Genomic DNA, 23,658 nt, shown 5'->3' with positions numbered 1-23,658 from the left:
AGGTACATTTTTTTTGGTAAATGTAAAAATTGTCCCCAGTGGGTGTAGGACAGTATTAATGTGCGGGGGTCGCTGGTCGGCGCGGACCCGGTGGGCCGAAGGGCCTGTTTCCGCGCTGTATCTCTAAACTAAAGTGTTGGGGAGAGAGTGGTAATGAAACAGCTGAAACTAAAGTAAAATTAAAACTCAAGGCACAGAGGTGAGAGATATTTTAAATAACCGGATACAGGTCGCATGTTAACATCACCTAACAAACCTGACATTTGGATGTGGACAGACACAAAGTGCTGGAGTAACTCAGCGGGTCAGGCAGCATCTCTGGAGAACATGGATAGGTGACGTTACGGGGCGAGACCCCTCTTCAGACATCACATATTCCTTCTCTCCAGAGATGCTGGCTGACCAGCTGAGTTACTCCAGCATTTTGTGTCTATCTTTCGTTTCAAACCAGCATCCGCAGTTCTTTCTTACGCATTTGGCAGGAGATGTGTTTGTAAATAACTTAATTCCTGTTTTAGATGTGCAAAAGAATATCACAACCATATGATTATGATTGCCTTTCAGAAATTGACCCAGTGAAGAATAGGATAAAAACTGCGTAAACTGCTCACAACTGCACACATGCACACAGGCATGCACACACACACACGCACACACACACACACACACCGGCATGCACACTCACACACGCACACACACACAGGCACGCGCATTTACACACGCACACACGCATGCGTGCACACACACACACACACACACACACACAGGCATTCGTACACACACACACAGGCATGCACACACACACACACACACATGCACACAGGTATACGTGTGCACACACACACACACGCACGCATACACATGACTTAAACTTTGCAGTAATATGTTTTGAAGTTGGCAAATGCCCGGCCTCATAATAAATGCCAGCGTAGTAATCCTGTCCACGATCTTGCATATTCTGCATGTGATCTTATTACATTATATTTTATTACCAGCTCCTGTAACATGCAGAAATATTCCAGATCCAAAATGTAAAGTCTAACCGGATTACAAGAGAGTCTTTAAACGCTTCTAATACGGAATCTCAAACCCCATTGCTACAAGATAAAGGAAAATTAGTTTTTTAATATTTCCTGGACGATATGGCATGGTATATCTAACAAAACAACCCGATTAGCCTGTTCAGATTGTTGGTCCACGCATTAAGATGCTGAGAGGAATATTCATTTTACAGCACCAAATCTCATCCATGGGACCAGATTTATATATAATCCACAATTTTACATAAAAATTCAATTGTAAACACATAAATCATGTTGTTATTCCATTTAGTGGTGTTCTTATTGTTTAAAATACAATAATTCCTAAACATTAATCTGGTATCCCTTTACTTTCAGAGGTTGAATCGATTTGCCAGTGAAACGCACGGATTCATGTAGAAACAAGGGTGGACTGACTGCACGCCCACATTTTTTCTTTATCATGTATCTGTAAACTGTAAACGGCTCGATTGTAATCATGTATAATCCTTCTGTTGACTGGATAACACGCAACAAAAGCTTTTCACTGTACATCGGTAGTTTTAGTATTTCTTTAGAGATACAGCGTGGAAACAGGCCCTTCGGCCCACCGGGTCCGCCCCGACCAGCGAGCCCCGCACATTAACACTATCCTATTCACAAAATGCTGGAGTAACTCAGCGGGACAGACAGCATCTCAGGTGAGAAGGAATGGGCGACGTTTCGGGTCGAGACCCTTCTTCAGACTGATGTCAGCTGGGGCGGGACAAAGGAAGGATATAGGTGGAGACAGAAAGACAGCGGGAGATCTGGAAGGGGAGGGGAAGAGAGGGACAGAGGAACTATCTAAAGTTGTAACTTTTTAACACTATCCTACACACACGAGGGACAATTCACATTGATACCAAGCCGATTGACCTACAAACCTGCACGTCTTTGGAGTGTGGGAGGAAACCGAAACACCCGGAGAAAAAAACAAACGCAGGTCACGGGGAGAACGTACAAACTCCGTACAGACAGTACCCGTAGTCGGGATGGAACCCGGGTCTCTGGCGCCGTGAGGCAGCAACTCTACCGCTGCGCCACCGTGCCGCCCAATAATCTAAACTGAACGTCGCCTAACAATCAGAGCAAGGAGTAATTCCCCTTTAAAACTGACATTTTGGCATCATTCATTCCTGCCCTGTAATCGGTGGTGGGGTTTCTTTCCTCCTCCAGTAATCCAGTGATAAGAAAAGAGATAATCAGACTGCGACGACAATGGTGCCGTTTACGGACATGATGCGCTGGGTGGGAGATTAGTCCAGTGTCTGTACCCTGTAATATTACTGTCGGGTGGATAAGCTGTTTAACAAAACTTGATCCACTTACAATAAAAAGTTAATTGATTTTTTTTTGTTTGGAAACCCAGGAATAAAAAAACTGTGGGTGGTGTGTAGATATGGAGGTGGTGTTTGACTGCCTGTCTGTGATGTGTTTACGTCGCTGATAACCAGAGTAGACAAAAGTAACTCAGCGGGGCAGGCAGCATCTCTGGAGAGAAGGAATGGGTGACGTTTCGGGTCGAGACCTTTCTTCGGAGAGCAGTGCTGAACTACTATCTACCTCATTGGTGACCCTCGGACTATCCTTGATCGGACTTTGCTGGCTTTACCTCGCACTAAACGTTATTCCCATATCATGTATCTGTACACTGTAAATGGCTCGTTTGTAATCATGTATTTGTCTTTCTGCTGACTGGCTAGCACGCTTTTCACAAAGGCCTTTCACTGTACCTCGGTATACATGATAATAAACTAAACTGAAACTGAAACCGAATTGTCAGTCTATTTGCAGAGTGTGAATGGTGGAAATAGGATGAATAGTCACTGTACAATACAGGCGACGTGCCCGACTGTATCTCAGTGGTAATGGGCTCGAAAATGGGTTCAAGGAAAGGTAATGGATTCGATTTGAACACAGGAACAATTCCTTGGTTTCGAGGCTTTAGCAATGAAAGGGTTAAAACAGAAGTCTCGATCTGAGCCCGACGACAGTGCAAGGGGGAGGAAATAAATTAGAGTCAAGTACTTAGAGCTTAGAGGGAATTCAAGGAAAGGATTAAGCAGCCCACCGGCCATCCAGTAACCAGGGATGTGACAAGTTGCAGCGTGATTAGTTGGAAGCTTTGCAGATAACTCGCCTTCCAATCATAACAAAAAAATCAAGTTAATTCCATGACATTTGGGGTCGGGCGTTGGACTGTCGGAAAAATTGCAGATGCTGGTTTAAATCGAAGGTAGCCGCAATAGGCTGGAGTACTCAGCAGGTCAGGCAGCATCTCTGGAGAGGAGGAATGGGTGACGTTTCATGTTGAGACCTTTCTTCAAGATGCGTGGACCCGTTGGCGGTGAAAGCCGCTTACCTGTGCCCCGGGCGTGCAGCGCTGATCGCCGGGAGCGGCCGCTGCTGGGGTCCGGTGGGAGAATGAGGTTAGGAGGGAGAGATCGATCAGCCATGATTGAATAGCAGGGTATACCTGATGGGCCGAATGGCCTCATTCTGCTCCTATCACATGACCTTATGACGTTAAATATGTGCTTTGCAAAGCCTGTCCACAGCAGTTTAGGTTCATGGTTGGTAAGCGAGCCCAGATACAGTGAAAAGCTTGGTTTCGCATTCTATCCAAACAGATCAGATATTCCTCACATAAATACAATCCCGTCAATCTCACGTACGACATGTGAAGTAAAGGAGAATAAACACAGTGCAGATTCAGTTCTCAGCTACGTAGATCCACAGTTTCATAGACAGTCTGGAGAAGGTCCCAGCCCGAAACAACACCAGTCCTTTTTCTCCACAGATGCGGCCTGACCCGCTGAATGTCTATCAACAGTAGTTACTTACTACATTAACAATAGAGTAACTGGGGGCACATGGAAGCAACCATCTCGGATATTGCGGACTCTGGATAGTTGCACAAGTCATTTTCAACAGCGATTGTTTCTCAGCCTTTAGCAAAACTGCGAGTGTAGGCTGCGTAAAGCTTTATCAACGGACTCTCTCTGTCAGATCGATAGCTGGAACGAGGGCAATGAGGACAAGCCTGTATCTGTACACTGCGATTTATTCACAAAATGCTGGAGTAACTCAGCAGGTCAGGCAGCATCTCGGGAGAGAAGGAATGGGTGACGTTTCGGGTCGAGACCCTTCTTCAGTCTGAAGAAGACCCGAAACGTCACCCATTCCTTCTCTCCCGAGATGCTGCCTGACCTGCTGAGTTACTCCAGCATTTTGTGAATAAATCGATTTGTACCAGCATCTGCAGTTATCTTCTTATATCTGTACACTGCGGACGGCTTGATTGTAATCATGTCTAGTCTTGCCGCTGACTGGACAGCCCGCAACAATGAAGCTTTTCACTGTACCTCGGTGCACAGGACGATAACCAAACTAGACTGTGGCGGATGAGTGGGGAGGGGGGCAAGGGGAGAGGGGGCGAGAGGGGGAGGGGAGGGGGGCGAGGGGGCAGGGGGTGCAGGGGGGCTTGGGGGGAGGGAGGGGGAAGGGGGGAGAGGGGAGGGGGGCGAGGGAGGGAGGGGGAGAGGGGGAAGGTGGCGAGGGAGGGATGGGGAGGGGGGGGCGAGGGGGCAGGGGGTGCAGGGGGGCTTGGGGGGAGGGAGGGGGAAGGGGGGAGAGGGGAAGGGGAGAGGGGGAGGGGGAGGGGGGCGAGGGGGGAGGGGGGAGAGGGGGAAGGTGGCGAGGGAGGGATGGGGGAGGGGGGCGAGGGGGTCTCACGTGGCTCTGTGAACTGACACAGCTTCTTCAAGTGTTGGCAGAGTTTACAGTTAATAGGATCATTGCAGCTTATGTTGTCATCTGATAAGTGTAAGCGGATTGGCGTGTACGTTGTTCCTTCTTAACCAATTTGCCTTCAATTAGTGTAATTAAGAAACTAGTAAAGCGGTATTGTATTAATATAGTAAAGTGATGAATCTATTAAATCCCCTCTGCAGCACAAATCAATTTACCACTCACCTCCATGAAAACTAAAAGGCAATTATATTAATTTAATAAGTGGTGCTTGAGTTAAGGAGGTTATTCATCTTGTGCAGACAGGTGGTGGCGTAACTGGAGAGATGGTACTTGAAGCAGAGTTGGTTTAGCAGCGCGGGTTATCAGTAGCAAGGAGCCCTGTTACTGTAGACCGGTATCACTGGGCAAAACCAAGTCACTCCATCACTGTTCCTCCTCCGCTTCCACTGAGCTGCAGGTTTATGGTTGTTTATAGATCTGCAAGTGCTGGCTACGTATCGGTTCTTCTTGCATTAACTGTAGGTGTTTGCCAGCTAACCAAGTCCCCACCGCAAATTTCACTGGTTCAATGGGTAGGAAAAGAACTGCAGATGCTGGTTCAAACGGAAGATAGACACAAAATGCTGGAGTAACTCAACGGGACAGGCAGCATCTCTGGAGAGAAGGAATGGGTGACGTTTCGGGTCGAGACCCTTCTTCAGACTGATGTCAGGGGAGCGGTGGTGACCGTCGAAGGGGAATTGACTAGGCACAGAAAAAGGATAAAATGTTCACGTTCTTAAGTTCATAAGTGATAGGAGCAGAATCAGGCCATTCAGCCCATCTAGTCTACTCCACCATTCAATTATGGCTGATCTATCTCTCCCTCTCAACCCCATTCTCTTGGCTTCTCCCTATAACCCCTGACCAGGAGCCTGTCATTCCCTGCTTTAAAAATTCCCAATAACGTGGCCTCCACAGCCCTCAGCGCCTCTGCCTCAGAAGGCAGTGGAGGCCAATTCTCTGGATGCTTTCAAGAGAGAGCTATATAGAGCTCTTACAGATAGCGGAGTCAGGGGGTATGGGGAGAAGGCAGGAACTGGGTACTGATTGTGGATGATCAGCCATGATCACATTGAATGGCGGTGCTGGCTCGAAGGGCCGAATGGCCTCCTCCTGCACCTATTGTCGATTGTGTCAGGTTCAATGAGAACGCGTGGAGGACGGACACACAGTGGACCGAGTGGTTTGCTGTTGTGCTGAAGATTAGTGCAGGGAGAGATGTGATTTTCACACGCACAAAACATGTCCACAATGGAAGCTGCAGAGTGCACTTCCCCACCCACACCACCGTGACTAGACACACAGCATGCTGAGAGATGGTGGCAATGGGCATTTCTGAGCGGACTTGAAGTTAGTACATTATAAAACAGACAAACATCTCACTGGGTGAAGGTAACTGCGAGGCACCAAACCCAACAGCCATAAGGTGTCAGCTCACATTCACAAGTTATAGGAGAAGAATTAGGCCATTCGGCCCGTCGAGTCTACTCCGCCATTCAATCATGGCCTCCTAATCCCATTTTCCTGTCTTCTCCCCTTAACCCTTGACACCCGTTCTAATCAAGAATTTGTCTACCTCTGCCTTAACTTGGCCTCCACAGCCCTCTGTGGCAATGAATTCCACCGATTCACCACCCTCTGACTAAAGAAGGTGGCCTCACCTCCTTTCTAAAAGAGCGCCCTTTAATTCTGAGTCTATGACCTCTAGTCATAAACTCTCCCACCAGTGGAAAACTTTAGAAACAGAAAACAGGTGCAGGAGGAGGCCATTCGGCCCTTCGAGCCAGCACCACCATTCAACATGATCATGGCTGATCATCCACAATCAGTACCCCGTGCCTGCCTTCTCCCCATATCCCTTGATTCCGCTAGCCCCTAGAGCTCTATCTAACTCTCTTTTAAATTCATCCAGTGAATTGGCCTCCACTGCCCTCTGTGGCAGAGAATTCCCCAAATTCACAACTCTTTGGGTGAAAACGTTTTTTTTCACCTCAGTTTTAATGGCCTCCCCTTTATTCTCAGACTGTGGTCCCTGGTTCTGGACTCCCCCAACATTGGGAACATTTTCTCAGCATCTAGCTTGTCCAGTCTTTTTATAGTTTTATACGTCTCTATAAGATCCCCCTCTCATCCTTCTAAACTCCAGTGAATACAAGCCCAGTCTTTCCAATCTATCCTCATACGACAGTCCCGCCATCCCGGGGATTAACCTCGTGAACCTACGCTGCACTGCCTCAATAGCAAGGATGTCCTTCCTCAATTTAGGAGACCAAAACTGCACACAATTGTCCCGCTGAGTTACTCCAGCATTGTGTTCTATCTTCGGTTGAAACCAGCATCTGCAGTTCCTTCCTGCACACTCATGTAAAGGTGGCTGTTGAACGTGAGCGGGTGTGTGGGATTGAACCGCCGCTGTGTGTGGCTGACAATGTTACAGCGTGGGGACAAACGGAAACGTTTGCTGAGTGTGGACACGATGATCGGCTCAGCTCTGCCTCATAATCGGTGCTGAGCGTCAGAGAGATTCCCTTTGGCTCCTAAAGACGGTAAGGACTTCTTACGACCTCGTTCCAAAGATAGGTTTAATCGGCCGCTGCCTGTCCCGCTGAGTTACTCCAGCACTCTGTGAAACGTCACCTATCCATGTTCTCCACAGATGCTGCCTGACCCGCTGAGTTACTCCAGCATTTTGTGTCTACCTTCGGTTTAAACCAGCATCTGCAGTTGCTTCCTACACATCTAGTTTAGTTTAGATAGACCCCAAAAAACTGGAGTAACTCAGCGGGTCAGGCAGCATCTCTGGAGAAAAGGAATGGGTGACGTTTCGGGTTGATTCCCTTCTTCAGACTGAGTTTAGTTGAGTCTAGTTTAGTTTAGTTTGGAGATAAATCAGAGAATGTAAAAATGTTCCTAATGTTGGGGGAGTCCAGAACCAGGGGGCACAGTTTTAGAATAAAGGGGAGGCCATTTAAAACTGAGGTGAGAAGTAACTTTTTCACCCAGAGAGTTGTGAATTTGTGGAATTCTCTGCCACAGAGGGCAGTGGAGGCCAATTCACTGGACGAATTTAAGAGAGAGTTAGACAGAGCTCTAGGGGCTAGTGGAATCAAGGGATATGGGGAGAAGGCAGGCACGGGGTACTGATTGTGGATGATCAGCCATGATCACAATGAATGGCGGTGCTGGCTCAAAGGGCCGAATGGCCTCCTCCTGCACCTATTTTCCATGTTTCTATGTTTATGGAATAACTCCTTCGATTGAGCGCTTGTAATTGAACGAGTGAAGTAGTGCCGGCTTAGAGCAGAAGTGTGAGCAGCGGGTCGGGCGGCGAATGCAAGCGGACTCTGTCTGTCTGTCCGTCTGTCCGTCTGTCTGTCGGTCTGTCTGTCTGTCTGTCCAGACGTGGACCTCAGCGTGTCTATTGATGTTTTCCGTTGTGTTGCTCTAATTGGGTAAAGCCCTCTCCCCGCGGCCTGATTGCCGTGTGCGTTTGCAGAGCCGAGGGAAGCGGCGCTCACAGAGGAACAATGCGGACCGCAGCGCGTTGTCCATCAGTTGCCAGTAATGAGGGGATTAGCTTCGCCTCAGTCCCCGCTCCCCGGTCGCCCTTTGTCAACCCACAATTGTTTTAAAGACACGACGTCCCTCCCATTGACCTGGTTGAGGGTTTGTTTTTAAACTCCAGCGCGTTTACTCGGAGCGCTTTCCCATCTTCATATTCTGTCAGCCTTCACAAACTTCACAACCACTTAACTCTCTGCGCCGCCTCACATTTTCCCACACATGTCCCCAATCTCTGCACACTGCGGAGGGCGATCACGACAGTGCAGAGTGAACAAGCTCGATATTAACAATATATACCCGCAGATACTGACCCATCTGCGCTCGGTGCGTCCAACCCAAAAATGTAGTTAAAATCAAAGATGGACACAGAGTGCTGGAGTAACTCAGCGGGTCAGGCAGCATCTCTGGAGAACATCGATATTTGCCGTTTCGGGTCGAGACCCTTCTTCAGACTTGACTCGAAACGTCACCCCATTCCTTCTCTCCAGAGATGCTGCCTGTCCCGCTGAGTTTATCCATCTTTTTGTGTCTATCTTCGGTTTAAACCGGCATCTGCAATTCCTTCCTGCACACGTAGATAAAATCAAAATCACCCTTCGTTCTGTGAGTTCTTAATATTCATAAGAACATAAGATTCTAAGCGAGAGGAGTAGAATTAGGCCATTCGGCCCATCGAGTCTACTCCGCCATTCAATCACGGCTGGTCTATCTCTCCCTCCCAACCCCATTCTCCCGCCTTCTCCCCATAACCCCTGACACCCGTATAATATATTCTTATAAATATACACCCGTATTATATATACGTAATGTATTCCACCTTAATACAATAACATTGTCTTATTAGGACAATAAACTAAAGTCAAATTCGAACAGTAAAATAAAACGAAATATCTGAAACACATTCAGGCGGAAACATTTGATGGCGTTGAATGTTCGGTCTGGAGATTTCGCCGCTCCCCCAAACCTCAGTGAGGACATATTGTGGGCGAGATTTGGACATTTTCGAGATCCGGGAATTGGGATTTTTGATGGAACATCAATCAGGATCAACAGGTTAATCTCTGTATTTTTTAAAATAAGGAAAATTTGACTTTCCTTAATTTCTGAGTTCTTCCCTCAGAACTTTCTGGAGAAGTTCAATTGTCATAGAGTGATACAGCGCCGAAACATGCCCTTCGGCCCAACCTGCCCATACTGGCCAACATGCCCTTCGGCCCAACCTGCCCATACCGGCCAACATGCCCTTCGGCCCAACCTGCCCACACCGGCCAACATGTGCCAGCTACACTAGTCCCAACCTGCCCACACCGGCCAACATGTGCCAGCTACACTAGTCCCAACCTGCCCACACCGGCCAACATGTGCCAGCTACACTAGTCCCAACCTGCCCACACCGGCCAACATGTGCCAGCTACACTAGTCCCAACCTGCCCACACCGGCCAACATGTGCCAGCTACACTAGTCCCACCTGCCTGCGTTTGGTCCATATCCCTCCAAACCTGTCCTATCCATGTATCTGTCTAAAACTGTTTCTCAAACGTTTCGATAGTCCCAGCCTCAACTACCTCCTCTGGCAGCGCGTTCAATACACCCACCACACTCTGTATGAAATAGTTACCCCTCAGATTCCTATTAAATCTCCCCCCCCCTCTCCTTAAACCTGTGTCCTCTGGTTCTCGATAGCCTACTCTGACCAACAGACTCTGTGCGTCTACCCGATCTCTCCCTCTCATGATTTTGTACACACTTCAAAGTTCTGAGGGTTGGATTCCATTTCAAATTAAATTCTCTGTGATTTGAGGATTAATTTCTGTAGAAGATGAACGCGCCACAGTGTCTAGACAGGGAATGCAACTCAGTCTGAAGAAGGGTCTCGACCCGAAACGTCACCCATTCCTTCTCTCCCGAGATGCTGCCTGTCCCGCTGAGTTACTCCAGCACTTTGTGTCTATTTTTGGTTTAAACCAGCATCTGCAGTTCCTTCCGAATACAACTCCTTGTTTCTGCCCGTCCGGTTATTTCCGATAAACGCTGCGCTGATTTCGGGGAGTTCGCGTGTTCCCGGAACACGAGCCCCCGTTGTAACTGGAGAATATGTTCAGCTTGATTTCACTCTGTGTAGGAAAATAACTGCAGATGCTGGTACGAATCGAAGGTATCACAACATTCTGGAGTAACTCAGCGGGTCAGGCAGCATCTCTGGAGAGAAGGATTCCACTCTGGTTCGCCCTGATATTCTCAGCATTTAATGAGCCGTGTAGAAAATGAAATGATATGGAGGTTATTAGCTCAGTAAATCCTGAAACGCCACCGATTCCTTCTCTCCAGAGATGCTGCCTGTCCCGCTGAGTTACCCCAGCATTTTGTGTCTATCTTCAGTAAACCTTTACTGGGGAGGCGGGGGCTTTGCTCTTGTGGGTTGCTGTGTAGACTCGATAGGAACTGCCTCTCTGTTCCAGGCTCCCCTGAGAGGAGGTTATGGGCGAGTATAGCACTGCCGATGCGCCGAGTGGCTGGAGTATCGCCATTGTTGTTGGGGTTCGGTGCTGCCTGACCCGCCGAGTTCCTCCAGCACTTGATATTCCAACTCTCGAGTGGGATGTTATATATCAATTTAAAGTATCAATCAATGTAGACATAGAAAATAGGTGCAGGAGGAGGCCATTTGGCCCTTTGAGCCAGCACCGCCATTCATTGTGATCATGGCTGATCATCCACAATCAATAACCTGTGCCTACCTTCTCCCCATATCCCGTGATTCCGCTAGCCCCGAGAGCTCTATCTAACTCTCTTTTAAATTCATCCAGTGAATCAGCCTCCACTGCCCTCTGTGGCAGAGAATTCCACAAATTCACAACTCTCTGGGTGGAAAAGTTTCTTCTCACCTCAGTTTTAAATGCCCCCCCCCATCCTTTATTCTTAGACTGTGGCCCCTGGTTCTGGACTCCCCCAACATTGGGAACGTTTTTCCTGCATCTAGCTTGTCCAGTTCTTTTATAATTTAAAATTGAGTAAACCCTAGTTTACTCCGACGCCCCATCGTTAGACTGATACCGAGGCTGAATTTTGTCAAATTCAAAGCACGATAGCCTTCGTTGACCCATTCTCCCCTTTCATTTTATTCGTTAAGTGCGACATGTCAAGGTGTTGGAGTAAAGAGTCATAGTCCTGCAGCACTGGGACACTCCCTCCGTCAAACCCTCGTGGATACCGAACAAGATGCCCCATCTACACCAGCCCCACCTGCCCGCGTTTGCCCCATATCCCTCCACACCTGTCCATGTACCTGTCTGAATGTCTTATAAACGTTGTTATTCAATCTGCCTCATCGACCTCCTCCAGCAGCTCGTCCCACACACCCGCCACCCTCTGTGCCGCTCGGGTTCCTATTAAAACTTTCCCCTCTCACCATTAAATACAATCACCAAAAGTACATTTCGTTCAGGGTGCCCGGGTTTACAGGCGCTGCGGCGGTTTTTAACGAGGGGGCGGTCAGGCTTTAGGGTTATATGTTGATTATGTGTGCGGGGGGTGGGGATGTGGGGTGGGGTGGGGGGAGGGGTGCTGGAAACTACAAAGTGTTGTCTAAATATTTGGTTCTTATCCAAGATCTCCAATTATGCGAAGTTCCTACTGAGGTGAAGAGTGGTTAAAATAACCCTCCCTGGTCTCTGAGTCGCAACTTGATGTGAAGGGTATTTGCTACAATTACCGCGGCCAAAACACAAACCACCCCTCCTGCCCTTCACTGTCAGAGGATGTGTGTCTCTTGATAATGGGCTCCACTAATCCCCAGGGCAGCACCCCGTGCCCCCCACCCACCCACACACACCTACATGCGGCGTAGGTGGAGAATGGTGGCGGCGCCGGGAACCGTGCCCCGGAGCGGAACCGGCACTGAATCCGAAATGGGGGCGATTCGTGGAGGTCTCTCAAATCTCCCCGATCACCTGGTGTAGAAAAGGAACTGCAGGTGCTGGTTTACACCGAAGAAAGACACAAAATGCTGGAATAACTCATTTACGGATCAGGCAGCGTCTCTGGAGAAAAGGAATCGTTGCCGTTTCGGGTCGAGACTCTTCTTCAATCTGAAGAACCATCTTCACGGTTCCAACCCCGATCACCTTTCCTTAATTAATTAATGGTAACGACGTTTCTTTCTTTCCTGTTTATTAAGATGATATAACCGCGGTTGACGAGCCCATTAAAACCAACCCAAACTCAATTCTGTGTTTTCAAATCGGGGCAACTATCAATTTTAGCAATAAATTCAAAGTTCCTATTTTCTTGTTGTAATTTCGCCGACGTTTCGTTGTCACTGCGGGTTGATCCAGAATTGCACTTGGCAAGGCCAGCTGAAACTTGTCCTAACAAGCGTGGGAAGGAACTGCAGACGCTGGTTTGCACCGAAGATAGACACGAAACGCTGGAGTAACTCAACGGGTCAGGCAGCATCTGTGGAGAGAAGGAATGGGTGACGTTTCGGGTGGAGACCCTTCTTCTCCCAATGGGGGGGGGGGGGGCGTCGTTTGTGGGTTATTTGCAACGAGGTTGTAAGCGCAACCTGTCCCACTTAGGCGATCCTTTTGGCGACTGCCGGCGACTGTCAAAGTCGTAGCAGATCGCCGAACTTTTTTTTTTACCCGACGACAATGACCACGACAATGCCGAGTCAGGTCGAGATTACAGCGTCTTCTGAAACATCGCGAAAATTCCCACGCTGTCAATGCTTCTCCGGCGTCCTGGTTTTCGCTGAAATCACTGACAAGTCGGTAAGTACTTGAGAGTTTTGAACTCTAACACCTTGTATGGGTGACTTAAAAACCAAGCTTCACTGTAACAAGGAATAAACTTCCAGTTTACTAATAGCTGTATTTAAAAAGATAATTTAAAAAGTGGTTCAGTGGATTTTTGTGAAAAGTGTTAGCATTCTTTGAAAATGTAAGGGAGATGCATATCTGGTATCTGGGTTGCATATCTGGGTTGGGAGCCCACTTTAAATGTAATGGCTGATGGCCATAAACATCGCGAAAATTCCCACGCTTTTACCTGACCGTCAAACTGTCGCATCCAATCTACCTGTCAAATGTCCTGACGGTAAATAAATTGGTTAAACACAAGCATTTTATGGTATTTTGTAATGACTCTACTTTATATATATATAAACTCATATTATGTGCTTCTAAATGCATCTAAGCAGACAGCAGGCATCTAAGAGAACCTATCAAACCTGGGGACAGCAGGCGACAGCGCCCGCAATAAGCAACGATACCTGACGACAAGCCAGCTGTCGCCGAGAGATTTCAAATCGTTTGATTTCTCGGCGACGCGCTGAGATCCACTACGGTCTTTGGAAGACTCCTCACGATCATGCCCGCGACACCCCGGCGAACTGTCGGCGACAGCCTAGTCGCCGGCAGTCGCCTTAAAATCGCCTAAGTGGGACAGTCCATTATATTACATTCAGCTCTTAGGGCTAACGGAATCAAGGGATATGGAGAGAAAGCAGGAACGGGGTACTGATTGTGGATGAACAGCAGTGATCATATTGAATGGCGGCGCTGGCTCGAGGGGCTGAATGGCCTCCTCCTGCACCTATTTTCTATGTTTCTATGATTGAGGTCGGGCGTTGAGTTTTGTTGTGGGAGCCGGGGCGCGCTGCTGGGAGTCTAGGGATGAACTGACCGCCCGCTAGACGGCACGGTGCAGTAAATGGTTAACAGCCCAAGCGCCTGTTCGCGAACTCACAGCAACGACGTGATCGTGGGATTTGTGAAGGATCAAGCCTCGTTGAGCCCTGTGTCCCCTCTCTCTCCCTCTCTCTCTCTCTCTCCCTCTCTCTCTCTCTCTCTCTCTCTCTCTCCCTCCCTCTCTCTCTCTCTCTCCCTCCCTCCCTCTCTCTCTCTCTCTCTCTCTCTCTCTCTCTCCCTCTCTCTCTCTCTCTCCCGGTCACTGGGACTACCCGTGAGATAGACAGACGTCTGCAGACACGTATCCCGCTCTCCACACGGTAAGACCGCACTTTCAACTCTTCCCGCCGCCGTTAAACTTTGCGCGGCCGAGTTTCATGCGGAACGGGGCACAACACAAGTGGAAATAAACACAAGTTTTATCACCATTCGCGTGTATCCAATTGTGTAAAATGCTTCGTTGATCCGGCCGACTGCAGATGCTGGAACCTTGAGCACAACACAAGGTGCTGGAGGAACTCAGCGCGTCGGGCAGCGTCTGTGGAGGGGGTGGACAGGCGGCATTTGGCGTCGGGACACAAAGAAAGGTCCCAACCCGAACCCATTGCCCGCCCGTTCCCTCCACAGATGCTGCCCGAGCCGCTGAGTTCCTCCAACACTTTGCGTTGTGCTTTTCTTTGCTGATTGAGAGAATATAAACGGGTGGAATTAACCGAAGCTACAACCGAGTACATTTCGCAATGGGCCGGGTTTGTGGGGAGGAACTGCAGAAGATAGACACATAAAGCTGGAGTTAACTGGACTGTGTGCTGGAAATCTCAAGGTCCGCAGTGTGAGCGAGACTGGAGAAACATACAAACATACAAACATAGAAAATAGGTGCAGGAGGAGGCCATTCGGCCCTTCGAGCCAGCACCGCCATTCAATGACTGATCATCCGTTCCTGCTTTCCCCCCCACACCCCTTGATTCGGTTAGCCCTAAGAGCTAAATCTAACTCTCTCTTGAAAACTTTGCAAAGTAACCTGCCCATTATATCCCTCGTTAGCTTTGTTGCCTCTTGTACTAAATATTAATTATAGTCGGATCTTCCCAAAATGAGCGGAAATTCTTTATCCCCAATCTATATGTACTCGAGCTTCTAGATGCAAGATAGATACGAAAAGCTGGAGTAACTCATCAGGTCAGGCAGCATCTCTGGAGAGAAGGAATGGGTGACGTTTCGGGTCGAGACATTTCTTCAGACTGACTAGCTTCTAAATTCTAGTCTAATGTATAAATATGCATCTTACAAATAGATTATCGCAATTTAATCCGCATAATATTTCAATAGACAATAGACAATAGTTGCAGGAGTAGGCCATTCGGCCCTTCGAGCCAGCACCGCCATTCAATGTGATCGTGGCTGATCATTCTCAATCAGTACCTCGTTCCTGCCTTCTCCCCATACCCCCCTGACTCCGCTATCCTTAAGAGCTCTATCTAGCTCTCTCTTGAATGCATTCAGAGAATTGGCCTCCACTGCCTTCTGAGGCAGAGAATTCCACAGATTCACAACTCTCTGACTGAAAAAAGGTTTTCCTCATCTCCATTCTAAATGGCCTACCCCTTATTCTTAAACTGTGGCCCCTGGTTCTGGACTCCCCCAACATTGGCTCTAACGTGTCCAACCCCTTAATAATCTTATACGTTTCGATAAGATCCCCTCTCATCCTTCTAAATTCCAGTGTATACAAGCCGAGTCGCTCCAGTCTTTCGACATATGACAGTCCCGCCATTCCGGGAATTAACCTAGTAATAATATTTATAATATTTATCTTTAAATATTATTTAAGTAATATTATCTAAAATTGTATTAAAGGGATCCATGCTCATGCCTGACATTCTGTAATATTTTACAAGCAGAGTTCATAAGACTTATGTTAGCACAGTAGCGCAGCCGCGCCTCGCAGCGGCAGGCACCCGAGTTCGATCCTGACCATGGGTGCTGTCTGTGTGGAGTTCGCACGCTCTCGCTGGGACCGCGAGGGTCCCCTCCTGCGATCTGATTCTCTCCCACATCCCCGGGGTTGTTTAACCGGCCGCTGCCGCCTGTCCCGAGTGCGCGGGCGAGTGGGAGCATCTCGTAGCGTCAGGAGAACCGTCTTAATTTGGGATTAGTGTCACTAAATGGGCGATGATGGCCAGCGCGGACACGGCGGGCCGAAGGGCCTGTAATCGCGGGGGACAAACAAGGAAATGCAGATGCTGGTTTACAGTGAAAAAAAGTACAAAGTGCTGGAGTAACTCAGCGGGTCAAGCAGCATCTCTGGAGAACATGTTTCGGGTCGGGACATTTCAAGTTTGAAGAAGGGTCCTGACCCGAAACGTGACCTATCCATGTTCTCGAAGATAGGCACAAAATGCTGGAGTAACTCAGCAGGACAGGCAGCATCTGTGGAGAGAAGGAATGGGTGATGTTTCGGGTTGAGACCCTTCTTCAGACTGATGTCCACTTTGAAAGTACCTGGTATTGTGGTGCATCGCTCTTTAACTTTCAGCAAAAACCGAAACACTTGGAACATTCTTTCATTGGGGCGTTTACTTGGAATTGGCCCAGTTAAACACGAGATCAACACACAAACTGGGGTAACTCAGCGGGTCAGGCAGCATCTAGACTCCATCTTTTTGTGTCAATCCTCGCTTGAAACCAGCATCTGCAGTTGCTTCCTGCACAAGTTAAACAAGAACCGCTCGGGCGAGCAAAGGGCGCCGGCGTTTCACGGGGATTTCGTTCAGCGTCCTTGGTCAGATTTCTATGAGTCCGTCATCTTTACAAAAATAGACACCGATTCGTGTGGTAAATGGGTTCACAATGATTACCAATCTTAAACACGCGCGAATCCGTTGTGAATCTGTGGAATTCTCTGTCACAGAAGGCAGTGGAGGCCAATTCGCTGGATGTTTTCAAGAGAGAGTTAGATCTAGCTCTTGGGGCTAACGGAATCAAGGGGTATGGGGGAGAAGGCAGGAACGGGGTACTGATTGTGGATGATCAGCCGTGATCATATTGAATTGCGGTGCTGGCTCGAATGGCGCTGCTGTTTCTGCGTTGTACGGGCGTTGTAAGAGACCAGATTGTATTTCCAGTCGGATTTACCGCTCACACTCCGGCTTAAACTGGAGACCACTTCACGAAACGTCACCCATTCCTTCTCTCCCGAGATGCTGCCTGACCTGCTGAGTTACTCCAGCATTTTGTGAATAAAACGCTTTTAACTACAATCGTTCAATCGAAGTAGTTTTTCTATAAGAGTTTTTACAATCTCTGATTTATATCCAAACTAAACTAAACTAAACTAGTAGGGGGAAAACTGCAGATGCTGGTTTAAATCGAAGGTAGACACAAAATGCTGGAGTAACTCAACAATGCTGCCTGACCCGCTGAGTTATTCCAACATTTTGGGTCTACCTAAACTAAACTAGACCCGAAACGTCACCCATTCCTTCTCTCCACAGATGCGCTGAGTTGCTCCAGCACTTGGTGTCTATTTTTGATCGGAATCTGCTGGACTTTACCTTGCACTAAACGTTCTTCCCTTTCACCTGTATCTGTACACTGCGGACGGCTCGATTGTAATCATGTAGAGCCTTCGCTGACTAGTTAGCAGGCGACAAACACAATATTTTCACTGTACGCCGGCACAAGGGCCAGGGAAGTAAAATATCAAACTCTATTTTCCTCGGCTGCGCGGCTTCAGGTTACAAATTCCTCAGAACGGCTTCTGAGCTAGATTCCTGAACCGCTTCAGTAACGAAATAACGAAGCCGCCTTACGCAGACTTTCGGGGTGCCACCTGCTAGTCCTATTTTATTTTTAAAATTGTTTTTAAACTGGGTGATTATATTTGAAAGTAGGGAAGAAATCGACACTGGAAACGTGTAGGCAGTGCACGAGTCTAGATTATATCATCCATCATCCCATGAGCTGCTCCTTGCCGGTCTCACACACAACTCTGGACACCCCTCGCTAATTTAGTTTCGTTTAGTTTAGTTTAGAGATACAGCGCGGAAACAGGCCCTTCGGCCCACCGGGTCCGTGCCGACCAATGATCCCCGCACATTAATATTATCCTACACACACACACACACACACACACACAAACTGCGGACAATTTACATTTATAAACAAGCCAATTAACCTACAAACCTGCACGCCATTGGAGTGTGGGATGAAACCGAAGATCTCGGAGAAAACCCACGCGGGTCACGAACACCCGGTGTAGGCAGCATCTGTAGCCGGGATTGAACCCGTGTCTTGTGGCGCCGTGAGGCAATAACTCTACCGCTGCGCCACCGTCACCACAATGTTTTTCAACCAATGTTTAGATTTTTACCAAATCTAATGGCGAGGTTCGGCGGTCACTTTTCCTGATTCCAATGGGTTATATTGTATATTGACAGAATTTGTGGGAAGGAACTGCAAAGTTTAGTTCAATTTAGTTAATTGTCACGTGTGCCGAGGTACAGTGAAAAGCTTTTGTTGCATGCTAACCAGGCAGCAGAAAGACAATACATGATTACAATCGAGATGTCCACAGTGTACAGATACATGACAAGGGAATTATCTACAAAATGCTGGAGTAACTCAGCAGGTCAGGCAGCATCTCGGGAGAGAAGGAATGGGTGACGTTTCTGGTCGAGACACTTCAACGGTCTCGACCCGAAACGAAACCCATTCCTTCTCTCCCGAGATGCTGCCTGACCTGCTGAGTTACTCCAGCATTTTGTGAATAAATACCTTCGATTTGTACCAGCATCTGCAGTTATTTTCTTATACTACATGATAAGGGAATAACGTTTAGTGCAAGGTAAAGCCAGCAAAGTCCGATCAAGGATAGTCCGAGGGTCACCAAATCAATAGTCAATAGTCAATTTATTTGTCACATATACATAAATGTGCAGTGAAATGAAAGATTACCCACAGTCCAACAATAAGACCAATAAAAATAAGCAATAAAAATAAGCAAGAAACATCCATCACAGCGAGTCTCCCTCCTCCAGTCACCTTCTCACTGTGATGGATGGATGGCCAGGATGTCACCTTCTCACTGTGATGGATGGATGGCCAGGATGTCACCTTCTCACTGTGATGGATGGATGGCCAGGATGTCTTTTCTCTCCCCCTGCCGTCAGTAGTTCAGGACCTCTCTCTAGTTGGTGATAGGATGGTTCATAACAGCCGGGAAGAAACTGCCCCTGAATCTGGAGGTGTGCGTTTTCACACTTCTGTACCTCTTGCCTGATGGGAGAGGGGAGAAGGGAGTGCATGTGATGGTTTAAACCGACGATAGACGTCTCCTCCCCACCCCCTCCCCTCCCCACCCTCGTCGTGGTATTAATTTCACTGTCGTCTCGTTGAGTTTAACTGTACAACTCGTTATCACCTCGCCCACCGCCAACAATGGACCATTGTGGACTCCTCCTTTCCTTGATCATCGTCACGTTTTTGCATATATTTCATTCATTTGTCCCATTTCTCTCTCCATCGCCGTCTACGTCTCTCGTTTCCCTCTCCCCTGACTCTCAGTCTGAAGAAGGGTCTCGGCCCGAAACGTCACCCATTCCTTCTCTCCAGAGATGCTGCCTGTCCCGCTGAGTTACTCCATCATTTCGTGTCCATTTTCGGTTATATTGACGTGTTCTCCTGTTGTTTAATGTTGAGCTGGTTGGTTTTTTTGTGGTGGTCGCGGATATTCTTCTTGCTTTCCCCACTCGGTGAGTTTGTTGGTGTTTTAATCCCAATTTTAGCGGCAGTTTCCCAGTGATTTTTCAGTCACTTTGCAACTGTATGTTTGCATTGATTCTGTGTGGAGCGTCCAAGGTCCAAAGCCGAGGGCAGGTGTAGGGAGGGAGGGCGAGGTGGCGGCTTGGGCTCCGTCCTGGAGATAGCAGCATGAGATGGGGCTCTGAAATGTCGCCTTCACCGTGGCTGATCACCCCCCCCCCCCCAGCGCCGGAGACCCGGGTTCCATCCCGACTACGGGTGCCGTCTGTACGGAGTTTGTACGTTCTCCCCGTGACCTGCGTGGGTTTTCTCCGGGTGCTCCGGTTTCCTCCCACACTTCAAAGACGTGCAGGTTTGTAGGTTAATTGGTTTGTTGTAAATGTAAATTGTCCCCAGTGTGTGTCGGATGGTGTTAATGTGCGGGGATCGCTGGTGGGCACGGACTCGGTGGGCCGAAGGGCCTGTTTCCGCGCTGCTTGTGTAAAGTGGACAGTAACGCTGTTGTGTGAGGTTGTAACGGCGTGTTGTTGCGGTGTAGGTTGCGGGCAGATGCGGAGGGGAGCGGAGCTTGTCGGGCAGCGGCTGTGAAGGTGCAGGCGGTCGGGCAGCGGCCGGGGAGATGGAGGAGGAAGCCCCCAAGAAGAAGCACCGGCGGAACCGGACCACGTTCACCACCTACCAGCTCCACGAGCTGGAGCGGGCCTTCGAGAAGTCGCATTACCCCGACGTGTACAGCAGGGAGGAGCTGGCCATGAAGGTCAACCTGCCCGAGGTGCGGGTCCAGGTGAGCGGGGGAAGGGACAGGTGAGCGGGGGAGGGGACAGGTGAGCGGGGGAGGGGACAGGTGAGCGGGGGAGGGGACAGGTGAGCGGGGCGGGACAGGTGAGCGGGGCGGGACAGGTGAGCGGGGCAGGACAGGTGAGCGGGGCGGGTACAGGTGAGCAGGGCGGGTACAGGTGAGCAGGGCGGGTACAGGTGAGCAGGGCGGGGCAGTACAGGTGAGCGGGGCAGGTGCAGGTGAACCGGGCGGGTACAGGTGAGCGGGTCTGGTACAGGTGAGCAAAGCGGGGCAGTACAGGTGAGCGGGGTGGGTGTAGGTGAGCGGGGACCGGCAGGTACAGGTGAGCGGGGTGGGTACAGGTGAGCGGGGATTGGCAGGTACTGACCGGGGTGGGGGAGTTTGGGGTGGGGGAGTTTGGGGTGGGGGAGTTTGGGGTGGGGTAGTTTGGGGTGGGGTAGTTTGGGGTGGGGGGAGTGGACAAGTCTGTTTGTAAAGGCACCTTCCTCTTCTTTGTACTTGTGCTGTCTCTTGCATAAACTACTGCCGTGACTTTCTCAATTGCTTCATCTGTCTGAAAGTGGTGTCACAGTTAGATAGGGTGACCAAGAAGACTTTAGTTAGTACATTGGCCTTCATCAGTCAGGATATTGAGTGTAGAAGTTGGGGCATTATGTTATGAGTGTGAAGAAGGGTCCCTCCCCGAAATGTCACCAATCTATGTTCTCCAGAGATGCTGACTGACCTGCTGAGTTAACTGAGTTGTCCTTCTTTGTAAACAAGCATCTCATAGAGTGAATGCAGAGTCTTTCCCAGAGTAGGGGAATCAAAAGCCAGAGGACTGAGGATTAAGGTGAGAGGGCCAAGATTTAACATGAACCTGAGTGGTAGGGAGTATACGGAACAAGCTGCCAGAGGAGGTAATAAAAAGGAACTGCAGATACTGGTGTATACCAAAGATAAACACAACATGCTGGAGTAACTCAGCGGGTCAGGCAGCATCCCTGGAGAACGTGGATAGGTGACGTTTTGGATCGGGACCTTTCGTCAAACTAATAGTGGCAGGAAGAGTGGAGGAAAAGACTGGAAGCAAAAAAATACTGGACGAATTGGGGCCGGCAACAGTCGACCTCGGGCAAGAAGGGTCCCTGATCGGCTCACTGGCGGCTAGAGACAGGTGTGAGCCCGAGAGGATACGTCGCTGAGAACTGTGGAAATAGTTCTCAGTGGAGAAAGGTGGGGGGGGTGGGGGATGGTGAGAGGGAGGGGATGGGGTGGGGGGGGGGGGGGTGGGGGGTGGCGAGAGAGAGGGGATGGGGGATGGAGGTTCCTAAAATTACAGAATTCCATGTTCATGCCACTGGGCTGTAAGCTGCCCAAGTGGAAGATGAGATGCTGTTCCTCCAGTTTGCATGCGGCCTCAATGTGGAGGTCCAGGACAGAAAGGTCAGTGTGGGAATGGGAAGGGGAGTTAAAGGGGATAGCAACCGGGAGATCCCGTAGGACTTGGCAGTTTATTACCGTGTTTGCAGAGTATGATGTTTACATGTCTGGTGTGCAAGTGCTGAGTGAAATGGTCGGCGACTCTATGCTTGGTCATGGCTATGTACCGGCGGCCACATCGGGAACATCGAGCGCAGTAGATGAGGTTAGAGGAGGTGCATATGAACCTCTATCTCACCTGGAAGATATGCTGGGGTCCCTGGATGGAGGTGAGGGAGGAGGTGTAGGGACAGGTGTTACATCTCCTGCGCTTGCAGGGGAAGGTACCTGAAGAGGGGATGGGTTGAGTGGAATGACACAGGAAGTGTGTTGGGAAAGGGGAGGACTGGTATCATCTCAGCCGTTACATCCCCAGTGTGATGTTTGGCCCTTGTGATCAGACAAGTGAAGCCAGCCAATGGTCATGGAATGGCATCCCCAACATGAGTCAGATTCTCAGCAGAAGGTGGGAGTGGGGTCTTGGGAGACTGAGAGGGGTGCAAGGCAGATACTCTGCACAAGACATTCTCTCAAAATGTCTTTCTGTCCAAAATCATAGGTCTGGTTTCAGAACAGGAGGGCAAAGTGGAGAAGACAGGAGAAAATCGAGGCCAGCACCATGAAGCTGCATGATTCTCCTATGCTGTCCTTCAACAGACCACCAATGCCCACCAGTGTTAGCCCCATGAGTAACTCCCTGCCACTGGACCCCTGGCTGACGTCTCCCATCTCCAATGCAACCTCCATGCATAGTATCCCCGGCTTCATGGGCCCCCCGCAAGGCTTGCAGAACCCCTACTCTGGGCACTCCTTCCTCAACGGCCCACTGCCAATGGCCCAGACAATGCAGTCCTTGGCTCCTCCAACCTACCAGTGCACAACAACATTTGTGGACAAGTATCCTTTGGAAGATACGGACCAGAGAAGTTCCAGCATTGCATCCCTGAGGATGAAGGCCAAGGAGCACATCCAGTCCATTGACAAAAGCTGGCAACCAATTTGATGGAACAGCAATGCCCAGGACAGACTGTTCCACGTTGGGACGTTGTTGTGATCTGTGACCTCCAACTTCCAAGTGACTTCAGTAAAACTATGGACCACAAGTCATAATAGCAATGCCCGCATCTCGAAACCTATTGGCATAACCAGCGTAATCTGAGGTACAATAACATGACAAAACCTGACTGGTCTTAGTTACAAACAAAAGGATGAACTTTTATCTTTTGATGAATTAAGGTGATACTTCCACGCTAAGGGTAAATGCTCCACATTCCACAGCTTTTCACCAATGTGAAGCGATAGCAACAAGTTATCTTCTGTTCCCATCCCAATGTAGGTCTATACAGACGTGTAGATAATGTGCAGTTTTTTTTTACATTGTTGAGAAACCCAGGCAAAGGACCCAAAGTCCCAGCGTGCAGGACACTACCATGGACGTAAAAAGTAGGAGAGGAGATGAGAGGAGCCAATACATAGAGGTTAGATGGATGGTGGACACAAAGTGCTGGAGTAACTCAGCGG

General features: G+C 49.1%; 2 protein-coding genes across 4 annotated transcripts in view; one reads left to right on the top strand and one right to left on the bottom strand.

The window, feature by feature from the left end:
- LOC144607393 (phosphatidylinositol 4-phosphate 5-kinase type-1 gamma-like) overlaps window positions 1–23,658 on the bottom strand; it is a 187,915-nt gene that overhangs the window by 27,099 nt on the left and 137,158 nt on the right. The gene's annotated exons all lie outside the window — the stretch shown is intronic.
- rx1 (retinal homeobox gene 1) lies at window positions 12,151–23,544 on the top strand. 3 transcript variants are annotated; one of them, XM_078423997.1, is made up of 3 exons: window positions 12,151–12,565; window positions 20,416–20,649; window positions 22,697–23,544. In XM_078423997.1, the coding sequence occupies exons 1-3, from the start codon at window positions 12,563–12,565 to the stop codon at window positions 23,138–23,140; spliced, it is 681 nt and encodes a 226-aa protein (XP_078280123.1). In that variant the 5' UTR covers window positions 12,151–12,562; the 3' UTR covers window positions 23,141–23,544. The 3 variants fall into 3 exon arrangements, with proteins under 3 accessions (XP_078280123.1, XP_078280122.1, XP_078280124.1); XM_078423996.1 differs by having other exon boundaries at window positions 20,416–20,661; XM_078423998.1 differs by lacking the exon at window positions 12,151–12,565 and adding an exon at window positions 14,308–14,431 and having other exon boundaries at window positions 20,416–20,661.

The sequence above is a fragment of the Rhinoraja longicauda genome, chromosome 28, assembly GCF_053455715.1.
Source record: "Rhinoraja longicauda isolate Sanriku21f chromosome 28, sRhiLon1.1, whole genome shotgun sequence".
Lineage (NCBI taxonomy): Eukaryota > Metazoa > Chordata > Chondrichthyes > Rajiformes > Arhynchobatidae > Rhinoraja > Rhinoraja longicauda.
Note: the sequence above shows the minus strand (reverse complement) of the source record. Positions and strands in the feature narration are given on the sequence as shown.